Below are 25,426 nucleotides of genomic sequence, written 5' to 3'. Positions count from 1 at the left end.
ATTTTAATCGAGTTAAGTGTGTGCCAAGGTCATTGAAGGTGAGCTTGGGTGTGTTTACATAGTTCACATTTTTTAGAGGAGGGTATTAAGAAATCAGCTCCTATTCTGTCTTCATGTGTCTGGAATTCAGTTGACACTGTCATAGTTCCAAGGGTCAGACTGGAGTGGATTGCCAGGAAGAAAGAACAGACTTTAGAGAGATAATGAGGTCATTGTTAAATATGGGTCATGGTGTGAATTCAAAAGAGGAGTAGAGTAAGAGTTCTTTGGATGTTTGGAGGTGATGGTTAAAAGATTAAAACATTTGCCAGAGGTCAAATAACACCATGATCTATAATAACTTTGATACAGGATATGCTGTAGGAACTTAATACTATGTTAATTACCAAAGCAGCCAAACTGTTGATGTTAACTGAGATGCTAATCATTAGACACTAGGATCAATGTAGCCTTTTAATGGTTAAGCCAGTGCTAAAATATTTAAAATCATTTTTTGATTTATAAATTTAAAAACTAAGTGTGCCTTCATTTTTGAGGAGAAACATATCTTAAGTTTTGACTACATTTTCAAGAACAGAATCAAGTGCTACATTTAACTTTCTACTAGTGTTCTCATTTCTCAACTGTGACTTCCCCTTGTCAGGATTAACAAAGCTAGTGTTCAGTGTTCAGTTGACTACTGCCTTATGGTTGTCCTTTGACAGTTTGACTCAGGAGGTTAAGGGATCAATTTTCTTAGTACTCATAAAAGAAACTCAAACCATTATCTGTCTTGTCAAAATCAAATGTCTCTTGGTAGTTCTGAGTCTGCACATAGTGTTAATGATTTGAGTGCTTATGTGGTATGGTATGTTATAATGTTTCATCCTATATGTAAGACAATTTTCTAGATTCTCTCTTGGTATCAAGCCTTTAATTTCTGAGGCTAAATTTAAAATACTTTTTTTTCATGGGAATTTCATAAGAGAAACAAATAATATTACTTGAGACTCTATATTAGCCAGAATCTCAAATCTTGGAATTTCACATCTACATTTCAGTGCTTTTTATTAAAATGGAAAAAATATATAACCATAATTATTATAATATCTGCAAGGCATTTTATACTTTTATGTGTTTTCATGTGAAATACACTCTCTGATCTCAAAACAAACTTCTGAGGTAGTCAGGGTGGACATGTTAGTCATTTTTATAAATGAGAAACAGATTAGGTAAATAATTTACTAAGCATTGTGAAGCTAGTGCGTACTGTAGCTTAAATTAGAATCTAGCCCATCTGACTCAGTTTTCTGTATAATAATATAACCAATGACTGAAACTTACGTTGATTAATTTATTATTTATATCAACATATTGAAATGTTAGAAAAATATGTAGAATTGAGATTAGTATGTTATCTTTGGCTTATTTGGCTATCATGTTTTCTTTTTCTGGTATTTTAATGGATATTTTTTTCTAAATGAAGCAAAATAGTTCCTTATAGTAGCTTCACTTGATTTTCCATATTAAATAAGATAAATATACATTTATAAATGTTGCACATTGGGCTTTTTAAATTTTTTATGTTTTTCTTTATTACCATTCAGCTATACTTTTCGGGTTGCCTGCAACTGAAAAGACCCTCTCAAATTTCTCTAAATTGTATGAACTTTTAAACCTAGAAAATTGTTCATTGCCATTCTGTGTTTCCTCTAAAAATGGAGTTTTCACAATTTTGGATTTAGTAAAAGTGCAAATTTATCATTGGATTATAAAGTAAAACAACAAACATTTTAGAAGGATCTGGAAGTTTTATTAATAACAAGATCTGACTATGCTTTACATAAAATGTGTTAAAAAAACAAAAAGTGCATTATTAAAAATTATTCCTGCCTCCTTCTATTAGCCCTCATTCCACTCATCCCTTGATTCTACACCCTGTTAAAAAGGTATTTTTCTGCTTTTATGTGTTTTAGACTTTTGGAGCTAAAGGCAAATTGTTACATTGACATTCAAACTTATCTTGCAGCTGCTGTATTAAAGTATGAAAATAATGTGATGAATATTCGACAGTTTAACTGTTCTCCACATCCTTACTGGTTGCCCAATTTTATGGATGTCTTCACATGGTCTTTACCATTTGTTGGAGAAAAAGGTATAATTTTAATTTTTTTAAAATTATTTTATTATTGTTACATTTACTCCAGTTCACTGTCATAGGCATATACTTGCTAAAGGAAGCTGAAGTCTAGTTTCACTGTGGTACAGCTCTACTTATGTCAGTGGGTGTGGGTCTGAAAGCCTCAAAGATATTTTAGTTAGCTGTTTACAGCCCCCATGTGAACGTGTCTGGGAGACTTGGAGACTTATAAATAGCCCAATGTTTTCTTCAGCTGTTGGGTTTTCTTTTTTTCTTTAGCTTACATCTTTTATGATGGTATAGAGAGATAGCTTTGCTTTGTAATGGACATTTTTGTATGTTTTAACACCAATATTGGGTATGTCACAGCAGCTCATAGGACAGTTTCATAGGCCATTTTATGTTAGTCATTTTATAGCAGTCTTGTACTCTGAAAAGAAAAGATAAAAGTTCAGGTTCTAATTTAATATTTCTTTACCTATAAAAAATATGTATACCATTTTGGTAGTAATGCTTCTTTAATAATTTAGAGGAATACCTATTAGTAAATACTCGATGGGCTTTTAAAGAGAACATAAATGTTATTTAAGAAATTTTGTTCTGTGTCTTGTTCTAGTTCTATGGTATTCTTAGGATTTCCTTATTTTATCCCATTTTCCTATTCCAATTTTGTGTTAATTTTTCTACAAGGCAGTGCCTTACTTTTATTATGTGGAAGAGTATGAGAGTACAGACATGATATAAAACATTTTGTTCTCTATATCCTTCTATTTATTCTCACCTTTTCCGTGATACAAAATGTTTCTTCCTGTTTGAGATATGTTACTTCTGCCAAGGCAATTTTTGATTCTAAAATTTTAGAGTTAATGCTTAAGCAGTGCATGTTAAAAATGTTTTTTTTAGATTGCCCTCAGTCTTCATCAGTTACTCAATAGGTCAACATTAAGTTAATATGGAGATAGAATTACCCACTTTATAGCATTTGAAAAGGGGGCCAGTAAAGGGCTTAGGTGCAAGGGATGCATTACACTTATAACCTTCTATCTTTGTGTATGAGAAATAGTTCAATCATAGCATCATCAGGCTGAAGGTAATTTAAGAATTTATCTTGCTCATTCTTCTGTCTCTAGGCTAGACTGCAACTCAACTATTTTAATGTAATCTGAGGGGAATGGTGGGGGTGGAGAAAGCAGAGAGGGTAAAGTAGGAGGAAAATGGACATTTCATAAATTCTAATTTGATTTTCTGATGCTTCTACATTAAGGAAATGTTTAATTATACCTAATTTAAATGTTTATGCTATAAGTGTTTTAACAAGGAAAGAAATAATGATAATAGTTTTTCTCAACTAATTCACCTATCAAAAACCAGGAAGGAATATAACAGAGTTTTAGAGCTCATGGTGAACTTAACAATCATGTAGTCTAACTTCTTACGAAGAATTTAGTCTACTTCTGGTTGATCTCTCATAAGTGAAGATGGAGAATAGATTTCTCTCAGCATGCCTACATTTGAAGTCCGCTACTAAATGATCTTTTGTTCTTCTTTTGCCACTCTAAGTCATCTTATCTGTTGTAAGATGAGGAAGCATTGAAACCTTTTGACCATTTAGTTGTTTTTCTATGGATCTTCTCTAAATTATTCACATCTTTTTTAAAATGTGAAGCTCAGATTTCAGCATTATGTGCAGATAGAATCATGACCAGTGTTGAGCAGAGTAAGAAAATTTTCTCAAGCTCATTGCATATTTTTCCATTTTAATGCATGTTCATTGTTTAGATAGCCTAGCCTTACTGCTTTTATTACTTTTTAAAAATTCTCATCCAAGGATATATTAACTGGTAGATGTTTTTTTTTGTTTGTTTTATAGAGCGAGCGAGGGAAACATCAATATGCCACCTACCATATATGCCCTGACTCACCAGGGATGGAACCTGCAATCCAGGCATAGGCCCTCACTGGGAATTGAACTTAAAACCTTTTGGTGTATGGGATGATGCTCTAACCAACTGAGCCACCCAGCCAGGGCACCTAACTGCTTGATTCTAGTGAAAATTTTCTTTTGGTGTGGAAAGCAGCAACTGATATCTCATTTGTTCAACTTTAAATAAGCCAGTTTGACCTAGTCTCTGGGAAGCAACTAGCATAAGCCAGAGATTACCTGAGAGGTTGGTTTAATTCTCAAGTTAGATAAAAGCTGTGTTTTTTAATCTTTTGGGGGACTTTTTATTTCATTTTTTTTAAATGTTAAAATTTCCAACATATACAAAGGCAGAGTGAAGAATAAGACGAGCTCCCGTGTACCAATTACTCAGCTTGGACATTTGTCAAATCATGGCCAATACTGTCATTTATATCCCCTTCTACTGTTCCCCACCCCACACCTCAGATATTTTAAATCAAATCTCAGCTGGGTTTTTAAAAAATCTTATAAATGTTTTAGAAAATGGAAAATATGCTAAGGACTCTCTTTTTAATTAAGGTAACTACACAAAAACATTAATTTTTTTAATGCAAAACACTTGAGAATCTGATGAAAGTTATGGACTTTCACCTCAGAAAAAATTCATGTACATATAAATATGTTTACATTTGTACATACACATAACACTTTCAGGATGCTCATAGATCTGAAGTCAAATGGTTACCTGCCCCTGCTCAGGTTTATTGGCCCCAATTTAAGAACTTCTGCTCTAGAGGATATGATATGGTGTTAGAAGGTCATATATGTAAGAATTATTCATTTATTAGGGATTTTTTTGAAAGTGTGTTTTATTCAAGGTACTTAGGATACAAAAATACAGATGTGGATTTAAGCTACATAAATAATGATAAAATTAATACAGTAAGCATTTAAGACAAGTGTAGTTTTATAGCAATTAAGAGGAGAGGGGAGATTTTATATCAGGGATTAAAGTAGCATTTGATCTAGGGCTTGAAGAATGGTGGAATTGTGCTGGTACATATGGGCACGAGAATTCTAGTAAGAGAACTTCCTAAGCCTGAGTCTGAAAGCAAGAAAGCATAAGGTCACTGACAAATGTTAAAGGGTTCAGTTGGATTAACCAGTAAGATGTATGGACAGTAGTAGAAAAAGAATGAAAAGTTAAGTCATGTTTAGATCATGAGGCTCTTGATCACCAACACACAGAATTTGGAACTTTCATAAATTGTGAGGAGCAACTGAAACAATATGACCATGATAGTTATTTAGAAAAACTATTCTTGTGAAATGGACTAGAAGGAAGACTTAAGTTTGGGAGACCTGTTATGAAGCTATATCAAGTGTCAGATGGAAACATAATGAAGCTCTGGTAGGATCTAGACTAGAGAGCAGGGAATAACTGCAAGGACTGTAGAAATAGAACCAGTGAGACTTAACAAGATTGCGTGTTCAAGGGGAGAGAATGGTAAAAGATAACTTGAATGTTTTGAGTGTGATAATGATAGTGCTATTAACGCCCTCTGATGAGCACCTCTTATTCTGTCAACCCCTCATTTTGGTTATAGCTGCTCTTAAGCTTCATTGGAATTGCTAGGCCTTTGACCATGTCATTCTTTATTAGTCAGATATCTCCTTGCCTCTCATCTTTCCTAACACATCTTCAAACTCCTTATCTCTTGTTTTTCTATTTTGCTTGTTATAACTCAGCCCCAATAAAGTCCAGCCATCCATTTTCTCCATTCTTATAGCCAGAGTGGGTAGCACTGCCGAAGATATTTAGACAGCCTTATAAATTGGTACCACCCTTCGATTTCTAATATTAGCTGGGTTTTTGATAGTACTCAAACGTCCTTTAAATCACTGGTCAGATTCTTCTCCTTTTTCCTTTGAGATATAGCCTAAATTTTCATCCTTTTTTTCCCCAAACTGTCTTTTTCCAGCCACTTTCCTCACATTGAGAGAAAACATAAAACATTAGAGGGAGCTTTCTCTACTTATCGTTCCCCTTCTTTATAAGCAGCACGCATCTTGAATTCTTGTCTTTTTGTCTCTGGATTCTATTTCCCTGCTACTTTTTCAGGAAACTTCCTTCATCATTTAGGTCTTCTATAACTTCAAATTAATTCTGGATGTTTCCCTTATAATTGATTTCCTACTGTACCATCAAATGACCATTTCTATTCTTTTTTGGGTATTATATTTGTATTTAAGCCTCAACTGGTCATTGCTGGGTTGTGTTTGAGCAGTTGTTATGCTAAAGTGCATTTAAGGCTTAGAGGAACTGATTTTAAGTCTGTTGACATCCAGAAACCAAGAAGTTCCAGTTCCTCTGGTCTATTGCTTAGCCTTTCCAACCAATATTGACTTCTGAACTAATCCCAAGGGTTTTTTACCCGATGCTATGGACTAAGAGCAGAAATGAGGCTGAGCTGCCTCCAATGGCCCCGGCTTGGTTGGAAACTACTATGTCCAGCAGAGGTTTCATGACCACGACGGAACAAATTTATCGAGGACACTGTATTTTGTCTGGGGGATAAAGGAGGCGGCTATTCCCTCTAGTAGAGAAAGCACAAGACCTTTGTCCCTCATGCTTTTTATTGAGAAGGGTACGCATAGGAGATACAAGGTCAAAATTCATAAATCATCAATAGCTTTTAGGCGCCTGGATTACAGTGACAGTTACTGATTGTAGATATCAATATAAAGGGCAAAGAGACCAATCTGTGTCAGTGTCTGTTAAACATCTTGACACCACACTGGCATTAGGTGCAAGGTTTCATACGTTCCTTGCTAGAGATTGTTTATAGTTAACTAAGATTTAAAAAGCAGAGCGAGCTCGAAAGCATAATAAGCATTCTTTAAATCCATTTCCTATGGAAACCCTCTGGAGTGGCCTTTGGTCCTCTCTGCCACACAGTCTTCCAGTGTTCTGTTGAGACTCAGAGGCTTCCCAGGGGGCGCCTGGCTCACAGCCTGGGCTACAATTCAGAAACCACAAGGAGCGGTTCCCCACACAGAAATGCTGCCTTTTGCCCTGGCCAGGCAGCTCAGTTGGTTAGAGCGTCGTCCCAATATGCCAAGGTTGTGGGTTCAATCCCTGGTCAGAACACATAGAAGAATCAACCAATGAATGCATAAATAAATAAAACAACAAATAGTGTTTCTGTGTGTGTGTGTGTGTGTGTGTGTGTGTGTGTGTTTCTCTCCCTGTCTCCAAATTAATGAATTAAAAAAGAAAAATTGACCCTCAATGTGAGGTTTTTATTTCTGCACTCTTAATTGTATTCCAATGATTGACTTGACTACCTCATATTCTTTCTAACTTTTATTTTAGAATGTCTTATCTGCCCTTTCCACCTGGCATACTCCTACTTCATGATTCCTCTACCAAAAGTCTTCCTTTCCCTAGCAGACCTTTGGCATACTTTTGCATATTTACAGCATAGTACTCAACATTCTTTTGTAGCATATCCACACACACACATACACACACACACACACATTCTACAGTAGTTAATAAGCTTTTGGAGAGTAGGGACTGACCCTTTTATATCTGAATCCCGGAGTTATCCATTTCTAGGTGCTGTCTGAATATTGAATAGGTATTTTTATTAATTGAAATTTATTATATCTTTTTTATTTACTCATTTGTCAGATATTTATTGGTTGCTCTCATGTGCCAGGCATAGTACTAGGCTCTGGGGATACAATGGCAAACAAAACAATACCCTGCACTCATGAAGCTTTCATTCTAGTAAGGGACACAGACAGTATACAAATAATTTAAGTGGTTGCCAGAACCAGCAAAGAAATCCAGACTCTGAAAGAGATCAGGACTGGTGATGTAATACTTACCTGGCAGGGGAGATACCATGATCATGAAGGTGGTTTTCCCAGGGTGAGGCTTATCCATTGCACTCTGGATGTGCTGACCCCTGAGATTTCCCCAAATGTGGGAAACTCGACTGCATAATTTGTGGTAGTGTGGGACTCTTTCGCCATGTCCCCTAAAAAAAGGACTGGTGACATAGAGTTTGGAATCATCTTTTAAAAGGTGATATTTTAACCTATATAGTAATAGATGGAATCACCAAGAAATTAGAGCATATGAAAAAAAAATGGACTGCAGAGAGAATCTTCAGAATATTCAAATTTTGGGAGAAAATAGTCTAAAGGTAGGAAAACCATTAGAGTAGAATTATGGAAACCAAGGGAAAAATATGTAGAATGGTGAAGGTGGATTAAGCCTTAAGAACAAATCGTTGGTTCAGGTTGTTAGGTAGCCATTAGTAATCTTAAGAATTAAGTTTTGGAGAGTTGTTAGAGCCAGTTTTTAAAAGATTGAATCCTGTGACATTTTTTTTTGCAACAGTGGAATTGTGATGTGATTTTTTTCCTTCATAACGCTATTTCATAAATGAATTTAAATATGTATATTTAAAAATAGTAATGTATGTGTTCAGATGTTTTCCCTCTCTGTTCTCATCTCTGTAGGTCGTCGTCTTTTTATTTTTTTTTCTGAGAGACCTGAAAATTTATTCCATAAAGAATCTCTCTTAGACTTGTATCTGTTACATTTCTTTCATTTTGAAAGCCTTTATATATCTTTTTAATTCCATCATTCCTGCTATCAGAATGTGTTAGTATTCTTGGGTTAATCATTTGACGATTTATTTATATGAATAGTTGCTGTGTATACATATAGACAGTTGAATATAGGCAGCTGATATGTAACTTTCGTTTTTTATTTTTGGAATAGTGACAGAAATGTTGGTAAATGTTCTAAGTATTTGCTCTGATGACGAACTGATGACTGAAGGTGAAGACCAGTTTGATGGTATGATTATTCATTTTACTATATATATTTTTATGAAATGATATCTTTTAACTTTCCTGCTTTATTATACACTTTTGCAAAATATAGTCATAGCTCAAATAACTATGCTATTTAATAAATGACACTTTTTCAGGTATTATTTTAAGATTTTAAAAATAATTTTAGTGATTTAATTTTTTCTGTTTGTATGGGGAAGAAGATGAATTTGGGGGAAGGGGAAATTTGGAAGAAAGAACAGAAGGAAAGGAAAATTGAAGTTATAAAAAGATGTGGTTTTTCATGAATATAGACAGTGCTTAGAGAAAGGAGGATAAAAATGCTGTTTGTTTCATTGATACAATATTGCTTAGTGTATCAGAAACATACCCGAACCCCTAGTGTTGTCATTTCTTCTTTCCAAAAACAGAAGTCTGCTGTCCCAACTTATGAGTGGTTGTGTTCTAAGAAACCACTTGTTAGTATAGAGATTCAGAAAGCATTTTTTTCTGTAGAAACAAGGTTATACTCAGTTGTTGGTTCTTAATGAAAGCCAACCAGCCTATGTACCTAATGTGCATTTAAAGTATAAGTTACTACCACAGAAACAATTTTTTGATTTTTATGTTTTGAAAATTTTATTTAAAACATTTAATTTTAATTAACTAAGTAAACAAGGACATAAACAACTAATAAGCTGGAAACTCTGTTTTCTTCCATATGCCCTTCACATTTTTATTGTGGCATATTTTTAATAGTTATAATGAGTATATAAATGTTTCCATGTATTAAACACGGTTTAGATATTGGTAAAATTTAATAGCTACATATTTCTAAGTATATTAATGTACAATAATTTTCATAGTTAATCTCATTGGTATTTGGGTAGTTTTAAATTATCCTTATTATGAATAACATACAATAAATTATTTGTACGATAGTTTTTATCTTCCTTCTTGGAATAAATTTCCAGAAGAGAATAACAGTTAAAGAATATAAATTTTAGCTTTATTATTTTAGCTATGAATTGCCAGGTTACTTGGCAGAAGAACTGGACTAATACGAAGTACTTCCAGCAACAAATTCATAGATCTGTTTCTCCACAGGCCCACCTCATTGGATTTTCCTCATATTTACTTACTTTGCTTGGTGGCTATGTAGTAGTAAATTACAGTTGGTTTAATTTATATTTCCTTGATGTTAAGGGAAAAAATTACTGTGTGCTTCCACCTGTGTAAACTGTCCATTTCAGTTGACCACTTATCAAGTAAAATATGAGTAAAAACTATTTTGATATTTCTCTACTTACAAACAGGTTTGATTCTTAAACCCTGTTGTAAGCCCATTTGTTCGAAGTACAAAGTGACTGTGCAAGCGTCTGCTATTGCCATCTATTGGTGGCAGGCAGAGATTGCTTTTTTTTACTCTGGCTTGTTAACTGAAATAAATTATATCAGTTTTTTTTTTCTGGGGGAATGTTCGGTAATAAGTTTTACTGAGTAATATTTATTTTTTCCTTATTTTAATTCTCTCTTTTTTTCATGTTTATGTAGAAGTTTTTAGTTCCAACATGTTTCAGCATATTCGTCTTTTCCATTCAACTTTTAATAGTTTTAATTATTTCTTTTCCCCATTCTGCTACCACCTTTGTAAAGACTAGATCTGGGTTCAGATTCTAGATAATGGCTGGGTGGCCTCAGGCAAGTTACTTACCCTTTCTGAGCCTCAGTTTTCTTATCTTCAAAGTGAAGATAATAGTACCTAATTCATAATGTTATAGGTGTTGATATAATAACTGAAGTAATGTTTGGTACATAGCCCACTAATATTTTCAGATAAATTTTTCTGTTAATTTGCCAAATTATATGGAATATCTAGTAGGAGTTTTAATTGGTATTACATTAAACCTAGAAAGTTATTTTTTAAAGATTTTATTTATTTTTATAGAAAGGGGAAGGGAGGGAGAAAGAGAGGGAGAGAAACGTGAGAGAAAAGTATCAATCAGCTGCCTCTTGCACGTGCCCAACCAGGGTCTGAACCTACAATCCAGGCAAGTGCCCTAACCAGGAATTGAACCAGTGACCCTTACCTTTGCAGGATGATGCCTAACCAGCTGAACCACACCAGGCAGTGCTAAATCTAGGAAGTTTTTTAAAAAATCGTGTTTAGTTTTCTAAACTAAGATCTAGATCTCTTGCTCTATATAATTAGTTCATTTACTATAATTACCCCATTTAATATATTTAATATATAATTATTCCATTTAATATTATAGTTTTCTTTGGAAAAAATTCATTATTGCACTGACTGGTATGGCTCGGTTGGTTGGGTATCATCCCACAAGGCAAAAGGTCACAAGGCAGGTCATGGCACATGCCTTGGTTGTGGGTTTGATCCCCTGTCATGGCATGTACGAGAGAGGCAACTGGTCAATGTTTCTCTTTCACATTGACGTTTCTCTCCTCTCTCTCTTTCTCCCTCCCATCCCCTCTCTCTAAAAATAAATAAATAAAATCTTTTTAAAAACAAAAAAAATCTGTTATTACGAGTTAAATTAATACTTCAGTATTTTGTATTCTTTTAAAAAAAAATCTTTATTGTATTTTTACCAGTACCATTTAGTCCCCTTATACCCCCTGCCCTCTTACATTCTTATTATGATAATAGGTATCTCTCAATGTATTTTCTAACTGTGTAAAGTAATTTTATGTTTGTGGGTTAATCTTATGTTCAACAACTTGGATCAGAAAAATAATTTTCAATGTTAATTTTTATTGTGTTTTTCTAAACTTAAAAATAAGTCATTTGCATAGGGCTAATATTTATTTTCTTCACTTTTACCTCTTTATTTCTTTTTATTCTTTAAAAAAATGTATCAATATTGCTAATATGTTAAATAGGAGTGATAAGTAATGCTTTAGTCTTCTTCCTATAACAAATAGGAAAAAAGTTTTCTTGTTAAGTCTAATAGAGTATATAGTTTAGATACCTATGATTCAACTAGGAATAAATATAAAATATTATAGTTCTTACAGGAGATTTTAATGTGTCTTATCAATATTTTTCCTATCAATGATAAATTATGCTTATCTATCCACTTACTATATCATCCTTACACTCTAGGGATGAATCAGATTTGATCATTAAAGAGGCAGTGTATTTAGTTTAGTGGAAAGGATCAATGGTTCATGTGTCTTGATGCTACCACTATACTGGCTGTGTAATCTTGGAAAAGTTACCTAACTTCTCAGGATCTTCTCATCTATAGATTGAGGGAATAGAAAGGATGAAAATTCTTGCCCACTCTTAAGTAATTTTTAAAAATTGGTAGCACTATTTATGACAGTGTTTCTATGGGAAAATAATAATGAGTTCCTCATTTCTTCACCCTTATACTATCATATATTAGGAACAAGGACTCAAAGAAAACTTTTAAGAATACAGGTCTGAGAGTTTGCATAGAGGAATGAGAGTGGTGTAGGGGAGACAGAACATTGAGGGATGGAGGAAAACGGGAGAACATCAGGAAAAATACTGGATTAGGGTAGGGAAAAGAGCTCCTGGAACTAGGTTTATTTACTTGCCTTATCCATTTTTCCTCATTTCTTCCCCATAACTCTGTCCATCTTTTCTTTTTTCCTTTCACTGTGATAGCATGCTTTCTGTCCTCTCCCTCTCCTTTTTCTACTCAGCAATGGAACCATCCTATGGACTGGGCCTGGGGAGAAATTTGGCTTAGAAAGAAAACAGTGGTGGGGACTGCTGTGGAAGAATAAGAGTATAGCTTTTCTTTGAGGAAAGGGAGAGAGAGCAAGATTGGAGATTTCCCAATGACAGGAAGGAAAGATTAATTTTTGCATATTCATGTTTGAAATTGGGTAAAAGAATGAGATTCTCTTCCTTCTAAAGTGATGATCTTTGGTTTTCTATATTGTTTAATGTGTCTGTGGCATTATTTTTAAAGGCAAATATTTGCATAAACATTGCACATAGTATTCCTGTTAGAGGTATTATTTAATCATTAAAGAATTTTTGAACACCGATTTTTGTGGTAGTTAGAATGCATACTATTTATTTCAGTTACTTATCTTTTATCTTGAGTTTGGTAAAGGAAATATGTAATCCATATTTGCTCTAGTTTTACTAAACTAAAACTTCACATTTCCTATAATGAAATCATGTATCTCACTCAGCACTGGAATGGAAGATATAGAAAGCCCCAATGAAACATTTCTGCTGCCTACTCTGAAGAGCTATTATTTACTTAGAAACAATGTATTGAAAACTTAGAAAACACACTATCACTATTTCTGCAAAAAGATGTCCCTCAAACTCCCAGATTCTGTTAGGAGCAGAAAACACATACTATTGATCCTGAGTATGTGGAGAAGTTCTACAATTCAGATTCAAGAAATTGTGTGCTCTTATTATTGTGGAGTAGGGGAAGCTTAGTCTTTCCTTTCCTGGGAGTGGGTGAGGTTTTCCACTGAGGTAGTTTACAAAGTTACCTACATTTCTCTGTATATACTACAGATTTTGCAGATGTTGGTGTCCTTGAAGAACCACATGAGTTTGTATCATATTTGTGTCATTACCTTTCACTTAACATGCTTCCATGGGTGATACATTTCTCTAGGGGTATCAATATAAATGTGTGATTGTTGTTAGTACAGTCTTTTATCAGTCTTACATGTTTTCACGTATATTTTTGTCCCTAATTTGTCTATTTTCATCAAATATTACAGTCATTCTGTCCATAATTTCTTCTGGACACATATCTTTTAAGAAATCTTTCCGTTAGAGCTCTGGACAGTGGCATCCCTCTGTTATTCACCACATCCTGTAGTACCACATTTTTCAAATTTCAAATATGAGGGCCTTCATTTTTCTCTCTTTCTACATTCATTCTTCAGTACCACTGCCAAGTTAAATCTCTATCTTTTTATTTGTTTCATCCACCTTTTCTCCATCATTCACTTCCTTTTTTCTGGACTCTCCATCTGAAGAACGGCTCATATATGGCAATAAAAAAGGTACAGACCAGACAGAGTAACATTGTTTTGAAATATGACTTCATAATTTAATCCTCATGTCCATGTAAGTTAGCACATTCATAGAGTACTATTTATGCAGAGTCCTCTTGGGCTTATGCAAATTTAGTTTGTTTTATCTAAGTTAGAATTTGATGTTTTTAGAAGTCATATTCCAAGATATCTGTCTTTCTGTGCATGGAAATATTTTTCCCTCTTTTTCATTCCTCTTGTTTTAAAAGTTCATTCTTTTGCTTATTTGTAATGTTTTGTACTTTTCCCTGCATGATTAGGGGTGTTTGATTGTCTGTCTATTCCCCAAAGTAATTTTACTGTGGACATTTACTTTAATATTATGCATGATGTGTTTGTAGACTGATTTAAAATCCTGATTTGTACAATGTTTTTATATTCCAGGGAATTTTTTAATTTGAAATCAGTATAGTTTACATAGCATTGAGTTTTACAGATATATAAATTAAAGCTGAAAATATGAATGTATTTTATTATAGCCACTTTCCTCCATCCCCATACTCTAATCCTAGCTGCTTTTTTTTTTTTTTTTTGCCAGTTTTAAAACAAAATGTGTGTATTAATTTATTTGAGTAGAATCAGACTTACTTTATATCCTTGGACAAAATACTTAGTAAACTCAGTTTATATGTCTATAAAATGAGGTGATTGAAATTTGCAGTAGCTTTAATATCTTCAAATTCTTAATATTCTACAATTCTGATACAGTATTTTATTTTGCTTTGTTTTATTTTATTTTCATCTTAAAAATACCAACACAGTTTTGGACTTGTAAAAGCTGTAGCTTCAGTGCTCATAATATTACCCTTTAAAGCACCATAACTATGGTCATGGAGCCTATTTTCTCTAAAATATTTCTTTTATTTTCATCTTTGAAATTGGATATCTTTTTCCTTGCAGTAAGGTCAGTCATCATCTTAGTTGTTAATTATATTTATTTGTGGAATGCTGGAATTTTAAATGAGATGCTCTAGCCCAGAAGACTGTGGTTGTTCAGACCTCTGTATACATAAGGCCCTATTTGGTCTAGTGTCTTTAGCCTTTCCTTAACCTTCTCCTCAACCATGGTGCTTCCATATGTGTGTTCTCATATTGAAGCACGGTTCTGAGATACCACACTCTTGGGTCCAGAGTGATTATAGTTGCTATATATGAGATGGCAGGACTGAGATTGTTGTTGTTCTTTCTGGAAGCCAAGGGAAGGAAGAGTGTTTCATCAGTTAAGATACTGTTAATTTGGTATATTCTCTTCTGTATCAGGGATAGGCAACACAGCTAACCCTTTAGAAATGAAGCATTAGAGAGCTTTTGAGATCTTATTCCACAGAAATTGTCCCCAGTTTTGGCTCAAATAAACTCTCTTTAAAAATCTCAAAAAAGGAAATGAAACAGTGATAATTAGCTACCATTTTTTTTTAGTGAGTCTTTTCTCATTGCTCACTCTCCTGTGTCATACTCACCTAGGAATGTAAGAGCTTGAATATATTTACATGACTTTAGAAGATACCTAGTTTCATGAGGCTGAGATGTGCATTGTTGTCAAAATGCTGGTATGCCCTTAGTTCTTAATCACCTGCATAGTAGTTGCTTCATAGCATTGTTTATAGAGAGCAAGGAGACTGACTTTGTCAAAGTATGATGGGATATTTTCAGCCTGCATGTCAAAAGCTTTTATAATAGTTAAAAAGAAGGTTATAGGTATTAGCAGTTTTGTCTGTTAGTCTGCATGCCATTGGCTCTCATGAGAATTAAACAGATTGTAGGGTTGTTAATTTTTTGTCCTTTGGCTTGTGATACAGGTTGGGCAGTAGTTTCTTCCTATTGCAGTTTCACTGATTAGTCAGCAGTGTGAGTCATAGAGTTTGTGGATTACTCTTCATTTGCATCCGTATCAGATCGCAGTACTAGAACAATATTGAGCTTAACATTGAAGGAGTGTAAAACTTTTAGGCATCAGTTCATCTAGTCTCCTCCATATGAGCTGGTGACAGGGGGCTTGGTGTTGGTTCAGATGAGTGTGGAACACGCTAATAGCATGATGCAAGTGTGAATGCCCTAAACTTGAGTCTTTTTTTATTCCATTGAAAGTAGGTTCAGCTGCAGCCCGGAAAGAAATCATACGAAACAAAATACGGGCTATTGGCAAGATGGCAAGGGTCTTCTCTGTTCTCAGGTAATGATACATTTTTCTAATTATTTGTTTCATAGAAATTACTTTTATTGTACTTTGTTAACAAGCACATAAAAGGAATTGACTTCTAAAAGCAATATAGTAGCATTCTCCCTATAAAGATGTTCTATATTTATACATTGAAGAGGGTAACACAAGTAAGTCCATTTGAAACTAATTTTTGACCCTTGTGATTATTATTGTTCACTTTTGGTATCTCTTGTTCTTCTGTGATGAAAGTACTAATTTTACACTTTGAAAATTAAAACAGGCTAAGAAGGACGAGGGCACTATTTATTTTGTTTTAAGCTTTTTTTTTAAGCTTAAAAAGAATATCCTCACCTGAGGACATGCTTATTGATTTTAGAGCGAGGGGAAGGGAGGCAGGGGGAGGGAAATATTGATCAATTGCCTCTTGTATGCTCCCCAACTGGGGACCGAACCCACAGCCTAGGTATGTGCCCTGACCAGGAATTGAACCTGTGCCCATTCAGTTTTGGGATGATGCTCCAACCAACTGAGCCACAACAGCCAGGGCAAGAGGGCACTTTCTGGAGTATTCCAGATGAACTTGCTCGTCTGTATAGGAAGTCCCTTTTGCTGGAGCTATGAGTTATCTTCCTGGGGTTTATTCGGGAAGATCAGGTTTAGGGTATTCATGAATAGGGGCCAGTCCTTTAAAATTTGTTTGCAGAAGTGATTACATCAGATATTTGATCTTTAAAAAATACAAAATACCATCTTTTCTTTATTGTATAGTATCCATTGATACATTTTACCATATTATTCAATAAAGTTTTCAGGAAGAACAATATATGCCTCAGCGGTAAGGTACAACCTCATTATCTGAAACATTTTGAATATAGAAAGATGTTTGTCTTGGAATTGAGGAAAATATGGTAATAGCAATGCATGTCATAAGTTATATACATGACCTACCTACATCTGGGCCCATCTCTTCTTTTAAAATAAGTACTTGTTGGAAGTCTCTGATGTTTGTTATGTTTTTCTGCTATAGGGAGGAGAGTGAAAGTGTGCTGACACTCAAGGGCCTGACTCCCACAGGAATGTTGCCTAGTGGAGTGTTGGCTGGAGGACGGCAGACCCTGCAAAGTGGTAATGATGTTATGCAACTTGCTGTGCCTCAGGTGGACTGGGGCACACCTCACTCTTTTGCTAACAGTACACATAATGCATGCAGGGAATTCCTTTTGCTTTTTAGTTCCTGTCTCAGCAGCTGACACAGGCAGAATACTTTATGATAGGTAGTATCTGATTAATAACCTGACGAGGGCAGAAAATTGATAGAATGGGAATTTGTTTCAATTGAAAATAATGGTCAGTCTCTTAGCTTTTCATGAAATGATATGGGAGCAGCTAATATTGTAATGTCTGAAATATTTATTCTTTTGTCTAATGCACCCTTTTCTTTTAAAAGCCCCAGTTACAGAATGTGAATCCAGGATATACTATATCATATGACTAAAATGGAAATGTAATTTCAAATTTCTTTTCTATTTTTTAAATTTATGTAACTGTATTAGACTATGCTTTTATAATCAGATACTTAATTTTAGAATTAACAGTCTACTTGGGCCCCAGAACATTACTTATGCACTTACTTGCCAAAAGCAAGGTTTTGTACCATGGTAAATGATGCCAAAGTTTGTTTTCTGTGGTGTTCGTCAAATGTTCTATGTATAATCGACTATCTGTAACATGCTGTTCCTTCCTCTGCAGATGTAGCTGCTTTCCTAAATCTGTCTGTCTTTCTTTAGGTTAGCTGTATGTCTGTAAAAGTATGTTAAATTAAATTACTCTATCAGACACTTGTCTGTTTTTTGATGTAGAAGCAACTTTGTAGCACCTTGTTTTGAGGTTTGCTGCATTGGTTGCTGCACTTTGTGCATCCTGAACATGAATGTAACATTAGATATTAAGTCATTGTTAAAAGGGGTTGAATTTAAATCCTGTAAGTCAAAGTCCAAAGGGTGTTATTAAGTGTGCCTTTATTTTGCATGAAAATAAAAAGAATTATACATAAAGCATTCCTGTAATCTGGCTCATTGAATATTTTATATTAAAAAAAAAAAACACCTAACTTTTTTGGCGTAAATATGTGTAAATACTGGGTTAACTTTTTGAAAACCCATTATAGGTTAAATAGTGTTGTGAATGTTATTATACACAGTAACTCAAAGTCCAGATTTCTTTCCCTTCTGGTTGGAAAGCAAAAAATGTGCTATGAAAAGCTTAATTTATGTTTTATTGTAGCCACTTTTGACAGCCCTGCAAGGGTCATTGCTCTATTAAAACAGGCAGCAACAGAGCTGTTGTTTTCCTTAGTTATGATTAACAGTTCCTTTTTGGTGTTGTAATTAGTAAATGTTTATAGAAGAAAAAAAAGGGAAATTTAAATTTTTGAATAGATATAAATTAGATTGGCTTTTCACAATTTCATTTCACTCAGTCTCATAAATGCTTAAATAAATAAAAAGAATTTTTCCTGTAGACAAATAATTTCTATTTGTAGCCTATTCACGTTCTATTTTATATGTTATTGTGTTGTCTGGTACCACCACTAGCATATGTGAGAAATACAGCTATGTATCGAAGCTATAGTTTCAAATTTTTATTCTGAATAAGGTTTTTATTTTTTAATCTGCTTTTATTTTATTTATATTCCTTGTCCTCCATTTTTTAAATTATATTGTAAACATTAGAAAAATGAGCTAAAAAGAATTTGATTAAAACAAATTAAGATCTTCAACAGTTACTAAAACTTCCAGCAATGTTAATAGAAAAAGGATGAGTTTTAATAGCCGGAAAAAATGTTATACCCTTCCTCCTCTTTTTCAGAAAGGAAAAAGAAAACTGAAAGGGTCTCATGCTTAAATAAATCTGCACTACTGTCGTCTCAGTTATCCTTGAATATATTATTACTTTTATGTTGTTTCTACAACAAACCTTTCTTCTGATTTCACAGTTAGCACCTGCTAATTACATGCTTTGTTGGCAGCTCAGCACTTCTATTTATTTTTAATTTGTATGCAGCCTGAAGCTCAGTCTTCAAGTTTGAAATCACTCAAACTGCAGGGAAGCTTTGAAAGAAAACTTTACTGAAAGGACTATTTCCAGCATAGAGTGAGTTACTGGATGGTGTGAGCTTAAGGGGTTCAATTTGGGAAACTAGGTAGCTCCCTACTTCTGCCAGTGATGGCTCTTGATAATGCTGATTTGACCATCTGGTTGAAGCAATTTCCTGAGCATAAGATAAACTTACTTTGGAACAAATAATGAAACTCAAACAAAAGCTCCAACTTTGTGTTTTTTAAAAGTTTATCTAGTGTTTCAAATTTTAGTAGACATGTTTCCTGATGTGATTCACTGAGAATTAAGTATTGCAAAAAAGTTTTTAAATTCTAAGACCTCAGTTCTATTGTCAGAAAGTAAAAATTGTCTTTGCAGTAACTTGAAAGTCAATTTATGATATTTCTCAAGTGTTTTTTACAAACTGTACAACTCTATTGGAATAGTATTTGATATTTATATTTTATGTGCATTTTCTTCCTGGAAATTTGGTTGGAAGCTAGCCCTATATTGCGACCTTCACCAAGACGTATGTGGGAAAATACAGGGGCATCTCTAGATTAGTAATGTCAAATTCCTCTTGATCATTTATCTTGTGTAATTTTGTGAAACACAATTTGAGACAGCACTATACTTAAACTTACTAAGGCCATGTCAAGGTGTCCTATAAAGCTGAAAACAAATAGAGGAAAAATAGTGCCTTTCAGGTACAATTTTGCAATTATCAGATCTCTTTCTTTCCACCTTAATGTTTAAATTTCAAATGACCTTTTAATTCTAAGCATTCAAGTTTGACATGGTATTCAGTTTTGAATATGATAGCTATTTTGTATTCTGCAAAGGATTTAGGAGCATTTTGAGGCCTCAAGAAAGGACAGAGAATATCATTTGACCTAGAAAATGCTTTTACATATCAAATTAAAAGCCCATGGAATGATTTCAAAAGTGTATTGTCACATTTCATAATTTAAAAAATTTATTAATATACTTAAACTATTAATACAATCAAATAGATAATATTTATAGTGATGTTTTTATCTTTAGTTGCCATATATATTACAAGTTATAAAATATTTCATATAAAATCACTTCTATTACCACAAACTGTAAAAATATTCTGATTAGCATTTTACTATTTTCCTCATTCAATTTCTAATTATAAAGAAAATAGTCCACATTTTGAAGAATAGTTCTGATCAAGTAGAGATGGGTAATTTATCCCGTTTTCTGTCTGAGCAAATTCCAAGAGTATTTTCCAAATGTACAGGGCTAGATTTTACAAATGGTGATTTGTACAATGGTATACAATAACTATGTATGCTTTTATTTCTAATATTTAACAGTTGAGAAGAATTAATTTCTTCCCTTTTCAGTGTCCATCCTACTTCTTTTGGGTCCCCAATTCATTTTACTATCTGGTTGAGATAACAAGGTTTGCTAATTTAGTCTACTTTAATTCCTTGGATTCATCAATGTCCTTTCACAGTAATAACTTTTAGATAAAATGTATTTCTAAATCACCTGTACTGCTAAAAGGTTGTTTGAGGGATAATTATTCTAAATTAGCCTCATTGTAGAAGAAGGGATGGGGCATTATTGTTCTAAATATTCTAAGTGTGTTCACTTTGCATAAAGTGGAGAATTGGCAGTATTGTCAAGCAGTATTGTTTTCTGCTTTGGTCCTGGTTCTTGATGAGAGTGCTTTATATAATTTGAAACCAGAACAAGTCAAAGGAATCGTTGACTATAAAATGTATGACTAAATATTTTAAAATTCTCTAAATGGGGAGAGACAGGCTTTACCAAGAATGCATTTTTTATTTATATGACCTATGTATATGTCCATATCATGAAATAGTCAGGATTTATTGCCTGTAAGACCTCAGTTCTATCTCTCGATTCCTCTAGTTGATAGCTGGGTTTGAAAAGATGCTCAGTAGCCTTTTTTCTGTCTTTACTTGAGAATGCAGGTTGTTAGTAGCTAGGCAGATTTTAGTTCATAATAAACTGAATGAACATAAATGGATTTTTTAAGGCTGTAGATGTTAATATCTTTAGATATTTGGGATGCCAATGTTAGAATAGAAAGGAAGTTCCTAGTAGACAAGAGGGGTCCTTTTAGGTTATCCACAAAGAACAGAGCTACAGAACTTTCTACTTAGAGTAACTCACAGGTTTACTGCACTTAAATTTCATTGTAGCCATAAGAACTTTTGCAGCTTATGCTGTTGCCCCAGAAGCAATAGGAAAAACATTGCTGGCTTCTAATTTATATCTTAGGGAACAACTGGTGAGCATTATTATTTCAGTTAGACATGAAATTAAAGAATTTCCTGTTTGCTCTTCTGCTACAATTCTACCATATAATTTCACCATAGGGAATTTCCTTGTGATTATCATGGATATGATATGATAAACATGTTGGGAAGTTCTAAAGCCATGAGAATACTGAATTCAAGATGGGTAATTAATACCAGAGTGTGTTTGCATGGGTGCTGAGGTGTCCGTTTACAGTAGGTCTGTGTGCTCTGTGTTCTGAGTGATGTTGTCATAGTGCTGTGTCTAAACTGTGCTGTGTCAGAAATTGGGGTTTGGACGGGGTTCTTGAATATGGGTACTATTATGTTAAATTGTAAATGATGATGTAAGAGGGGGTACTGTGATATTTTAAGTGATCATTGCCTTTTCTGCTGTACAATATGACCCTTCTCATCTCTCTCATTCATTTTGCATGCCTCTGCTCACTTCTGTACAGCCACAGTTGAGGCTATTGAGGCTGAAAAAGGTACGATCAGAGTCCTTGTACTGGGCAGAGATCTGTGGTGTGTGGGTGGGCATCAGAGAATGTCCTGTGGGTGTGTCTTACTCCTAGCTTGCACAGCCCAAGATGAATCAGACTCACTGGCTCATCGAGTTTAAGTCACATCACTCTCTCTGTCTCTCTCTGTCTCCCTCTCTCTTTTTTTAAATCACAAGTACTGATGTCTCTAGTGACAATCTGGTTTTTCTCCTTTTGTAGTCTAGTATGAAACTAACATTTAATTTTCCTGAATTCTTTAGAATACAGCATATTATGCTATAATATCATAGTATTTAAAGTTACATATAAAGATCTATTCCATATTTTGCATGATTCTGTGCTACTCAGATTTTTTCTTCCCTAGGTTAAATCCCCTCTAGACATAGGTTTGAGTCTGTTTTTACTCATTTTCAGTAATTCAACTGATTGCAGAAGCTATAACTATGACTTATTATTATTATTTTTTTGCTTCATTTTAGGCTAGTATTTGTTGGTTATATTATATTCATGTATATCATGTATTGCCTTAATATTGCACATTGCTAAATGCTTTGCTGCCCAGCCATTTATTGGTTCATATGCACAGACTCTGAGTCCCAGGGCTTGCACATATTAAAGCAACTAGGTTATAACCAGTAATATGGAAGTCTTTGCTGTACACATTTTAATAATGTAGACTACATCATTCCAGATGACATAAATGAGAAACTAACAATTGCTGGAGAATTACTTTTTATTTTGATTTGGGTTCCCAGGGACATGCAGTGAATGGCCAGTGAATTAAAGGTGACATCACCTAAATTATGAAACTAAATACCTTTTTGCTATTAGCCAAACACAGATCTAAATCCTGGAGGCACTTCGCACCATTTTCTTTTCATATTGGTGGTGATGGAGTGATGTTACCTTAACCTCCAGGATAGTTCTGATCTGCTAAATTTTAACTTTACCTCTTTCTCCTCCCAAGCTCTTGGTACATATTTGTATGTTAAGGATTAACCTTGTTTAGCCACCTCACTTGCCCCTTTTCTTGATGCTGCCTTACTGCAGTAGTCACTGGTGATTTTGGGGTTTCAGGTAGGAGATAATTGGTGTAGTAAAAGTCAGACTGAAACCCTTAGACCATTGCTTGGAGGTCGATTTTGGGGACAGGGGAGGGTTACTTTTATGTGTTTTTAAAAGGCTACACTAATATTGTCATCTTTGATGCTGTCATGTTTATATTTAGATTTAAACATTTCACATTTTAAGGGAAAGTCTGGCTTGGGGATAGAATTCTGTTAAAGTGAGATTTAAATGTTGCTACATACAGCTAATGTCTTCTTAAGAATCACTTGTTTTTGAAATCTCAGGAATGTTTTTCAATTACTGACTTATCAAATTTGCATTTTGTTAAGCAATACGAGGATTCTCTCCACCACATAGAATCTGCAGTTTTGAAGAGGCAAAGGGTTTGGATAGAATCAATGAGAGAATGCCACCCCGGAAAGATGCTGTACAGCCAGATGGTTTCAATTCTCTGAACACCGCACATGCCACTGAGAACCACGGGACTGGCAACCATAGTGCCCAGTGACCCACGGCTTCCCAGGGACTCTCACATCTCGGGCCCCAAATGGACAGATTACCTGATGAACTGGAGGGGTCAGCCAAGCTCACTGTAAATGTCACAGTCCCTTTGGAGAAACCATTGTGCATTTGAGACCCCAGCCCCCTTCCTGGATGGAGGCTTGAGGGCACTGGGACATGTGCTATCTGATAAGACTGGGTCATCGCTGCCAAGGTGGAGAGCAGTAAGCAAGGGGCTTGGGGCAATTTCCAGTGAAGGGCCACTGCACCTCCATTTATGCTTGTGGTTCACACATTTAAGTTTACAAATGAGATTTCTTTTACCTTCAGTAGAATTAGATTTTTGTTTTCAACCATGACTTCAAATGCAATTGTAAGAGGTAACATGGACATTTTTTCCCCCCATGAAATGTCTTTAAAGCGTGAATTAGCATGGTCTTAAAATACATTTCTGAGGTTACTAAACTGTATTTTGAATTATGGGCAAAACACTGAGAAACCCAGTTGGTGTTTATACAAAATGCTGACCTCAGGTCTATAGTTCTTAAATGTGGCTAATTCTGTAATATAGTCTTGGTATTTTTTAATTATGAATGCATAATCTATTTCTAGACAGACTCTCTTACTTGAACACAAATTCAGAATCTCTTTTTGTCCTGATCTTTTGAAATTTACACACCAGAGATTTAAGAAGAAAACATCTAAATTTCAATATTATGAAGAATTACAGAATTACTCATTTAAGAGACTTTAAAAGAAGTTTGTACATTGTCAAAGTAAATTTTAATTCAAATCATGTCTGTAAAACTTGACGTATTTTGTGTATGCATGTTTTCATTTTGCAAATACTTAATATATAGACCTGTGATGTACAGGTACAACATGTATAGGTTACCTAGATGTTATGAGAAATTTTAGTTCATTGTGAGTACTCAAGTTGCTTAAATAGCCACCAGGGTAATTTGCTGCTGGCTTTCTATTATTTTTATGTTTCGATGCAAAGAAAATTTTAAAATGTTTTGAAAGTGTTTTTGATTAAGAATGCAGCATAGAAGCAACAATGGTTCTCTATTCAATCATTCAGTTGTTAGTGGAGGCATAAAAGTCAAGTCTGCATGTTGAACATTTGATAGTTGAAGAACTGCTTGGTTAAATTAAATGGAACCATGTGCTAATTTCTCACAATTATTGACCTGTATTGATTGCCACTGTAGTTTGGTATTTCCCTTTACTTTGGTGGCCTGCTTCCCTCATGCCCTGAAATATAATTCAGAGCTTCAGGCAGCGGAACCATCTATTGTTTTGTTTGCCAGAAAGTGCACCCTGTATGGTCTCCTGTCTCAGTTGGAAATATTACGCATGTGCAGGACTATTTGAGTATTTTATAAACGTAGCACACAATAAATTCCAAGCATGGGCCGCTTCTCCTATCTCTGTGTTGGGTTTTATTTGGATATAGTCTGATTTGACCTCATGCATATCAGAAAATCCTGTTAGTAGAACTGGGATATATCTTTCAGATAAGATTATCTGATGGATAGTTCATGGTAATTTGATGAATTGAATTGTCTCATAAGTTTTGTTTTTTAAAAAAACTTTAGTTACACTTGTTTTACATGAGCAATAGTAACTGAGCACCAGAGGACTGGGTGCCTATTATAATTAGGCCTTTTAAACCTAATATTTTAAATCCCTGTTTCACTTAACTTTTAATTGAAAGAAAATCTTGTCTAGAATTTTGTTATAGTAGTATTGGAAATTTATTGGGTGTTTTAACAGTCAGAAAAAAGGTATTAGTGTTATTGCATTTTCCTGCCATCATAGTCTTTTGCCATAATCAAAGTTAGTATAGAATTT

The 25,426-nt window shown here is 34.3% G+C and overlaps 1 protein-coding gene and 1 non-coding gene across 10 annotated transcripts in view; both read left to right on the top strand.

Moving 5' to 3' along the window:
• The window catches only part of PPP3CB (protein phosphatase 3 catalytic subunit beta), a 53,899-nt gene extending 28,900 nt beyond the window's left edge, over positions 1-24,999 (top strand). Inside the window, exons 9-15 of one of the 9 annotated variants that reach the window (XM_090278206.1) lie at positions 2,009-2,134; positions 8,824-8,901; positions 13,884-13,910; positions 16,032-16,113; positions 17,129-17,226; positions 21,956-21,985; positions 23,398-24,999. In XM_090278206.1, coding sequence (XP_090134332.1) covers positions 2,009-2,134; positions 8,824-8,901; positions 13,884-13,910; positions 16,032-16,113; positions 17,129-17,226; positions 21,956-21,985; positions 23,398-23,576 — 620 coding nt within the window. In that variant the 3' untranslated portion in view covers positions 23,577-24,999. The other 8 variants (XM_090278205.1, XM_090278209.1, XM_090278208.1 and 5 more) reach the window with 8 other exon arrangements.
• On the top strand, positions 7,912-8,074 carry LOC150010293 (U1 spliceosomal RNA). The gene has a single exon (XR_016511458.1). It is a non-coding gene; the product is annotated as a U1 spliceosomal RNA (small nuclear RNA).
• Positions 25,000-25,426: the final 427 nt, after the last annotated feature.

Source organism: Furipterus horrens, unplaced genomic scaffold, assembly GCF_987537825.1.
Source record: "Furipterus horrens unplaced genomic scaffold, mFurHor1.1.pri manual_scaffold_5, whole genome shotgun sequence".
NCBI classification, from domain to species: domain Eukaryota; kingdom Metazoa; phylum Chordata; class Mammalia; order Chiroptera; family Furipteridae; genus Furipterus; species Furipterus horrens.
This window is presented reverse-complemented; position numbering and strand designations above follow the sequence as displayed.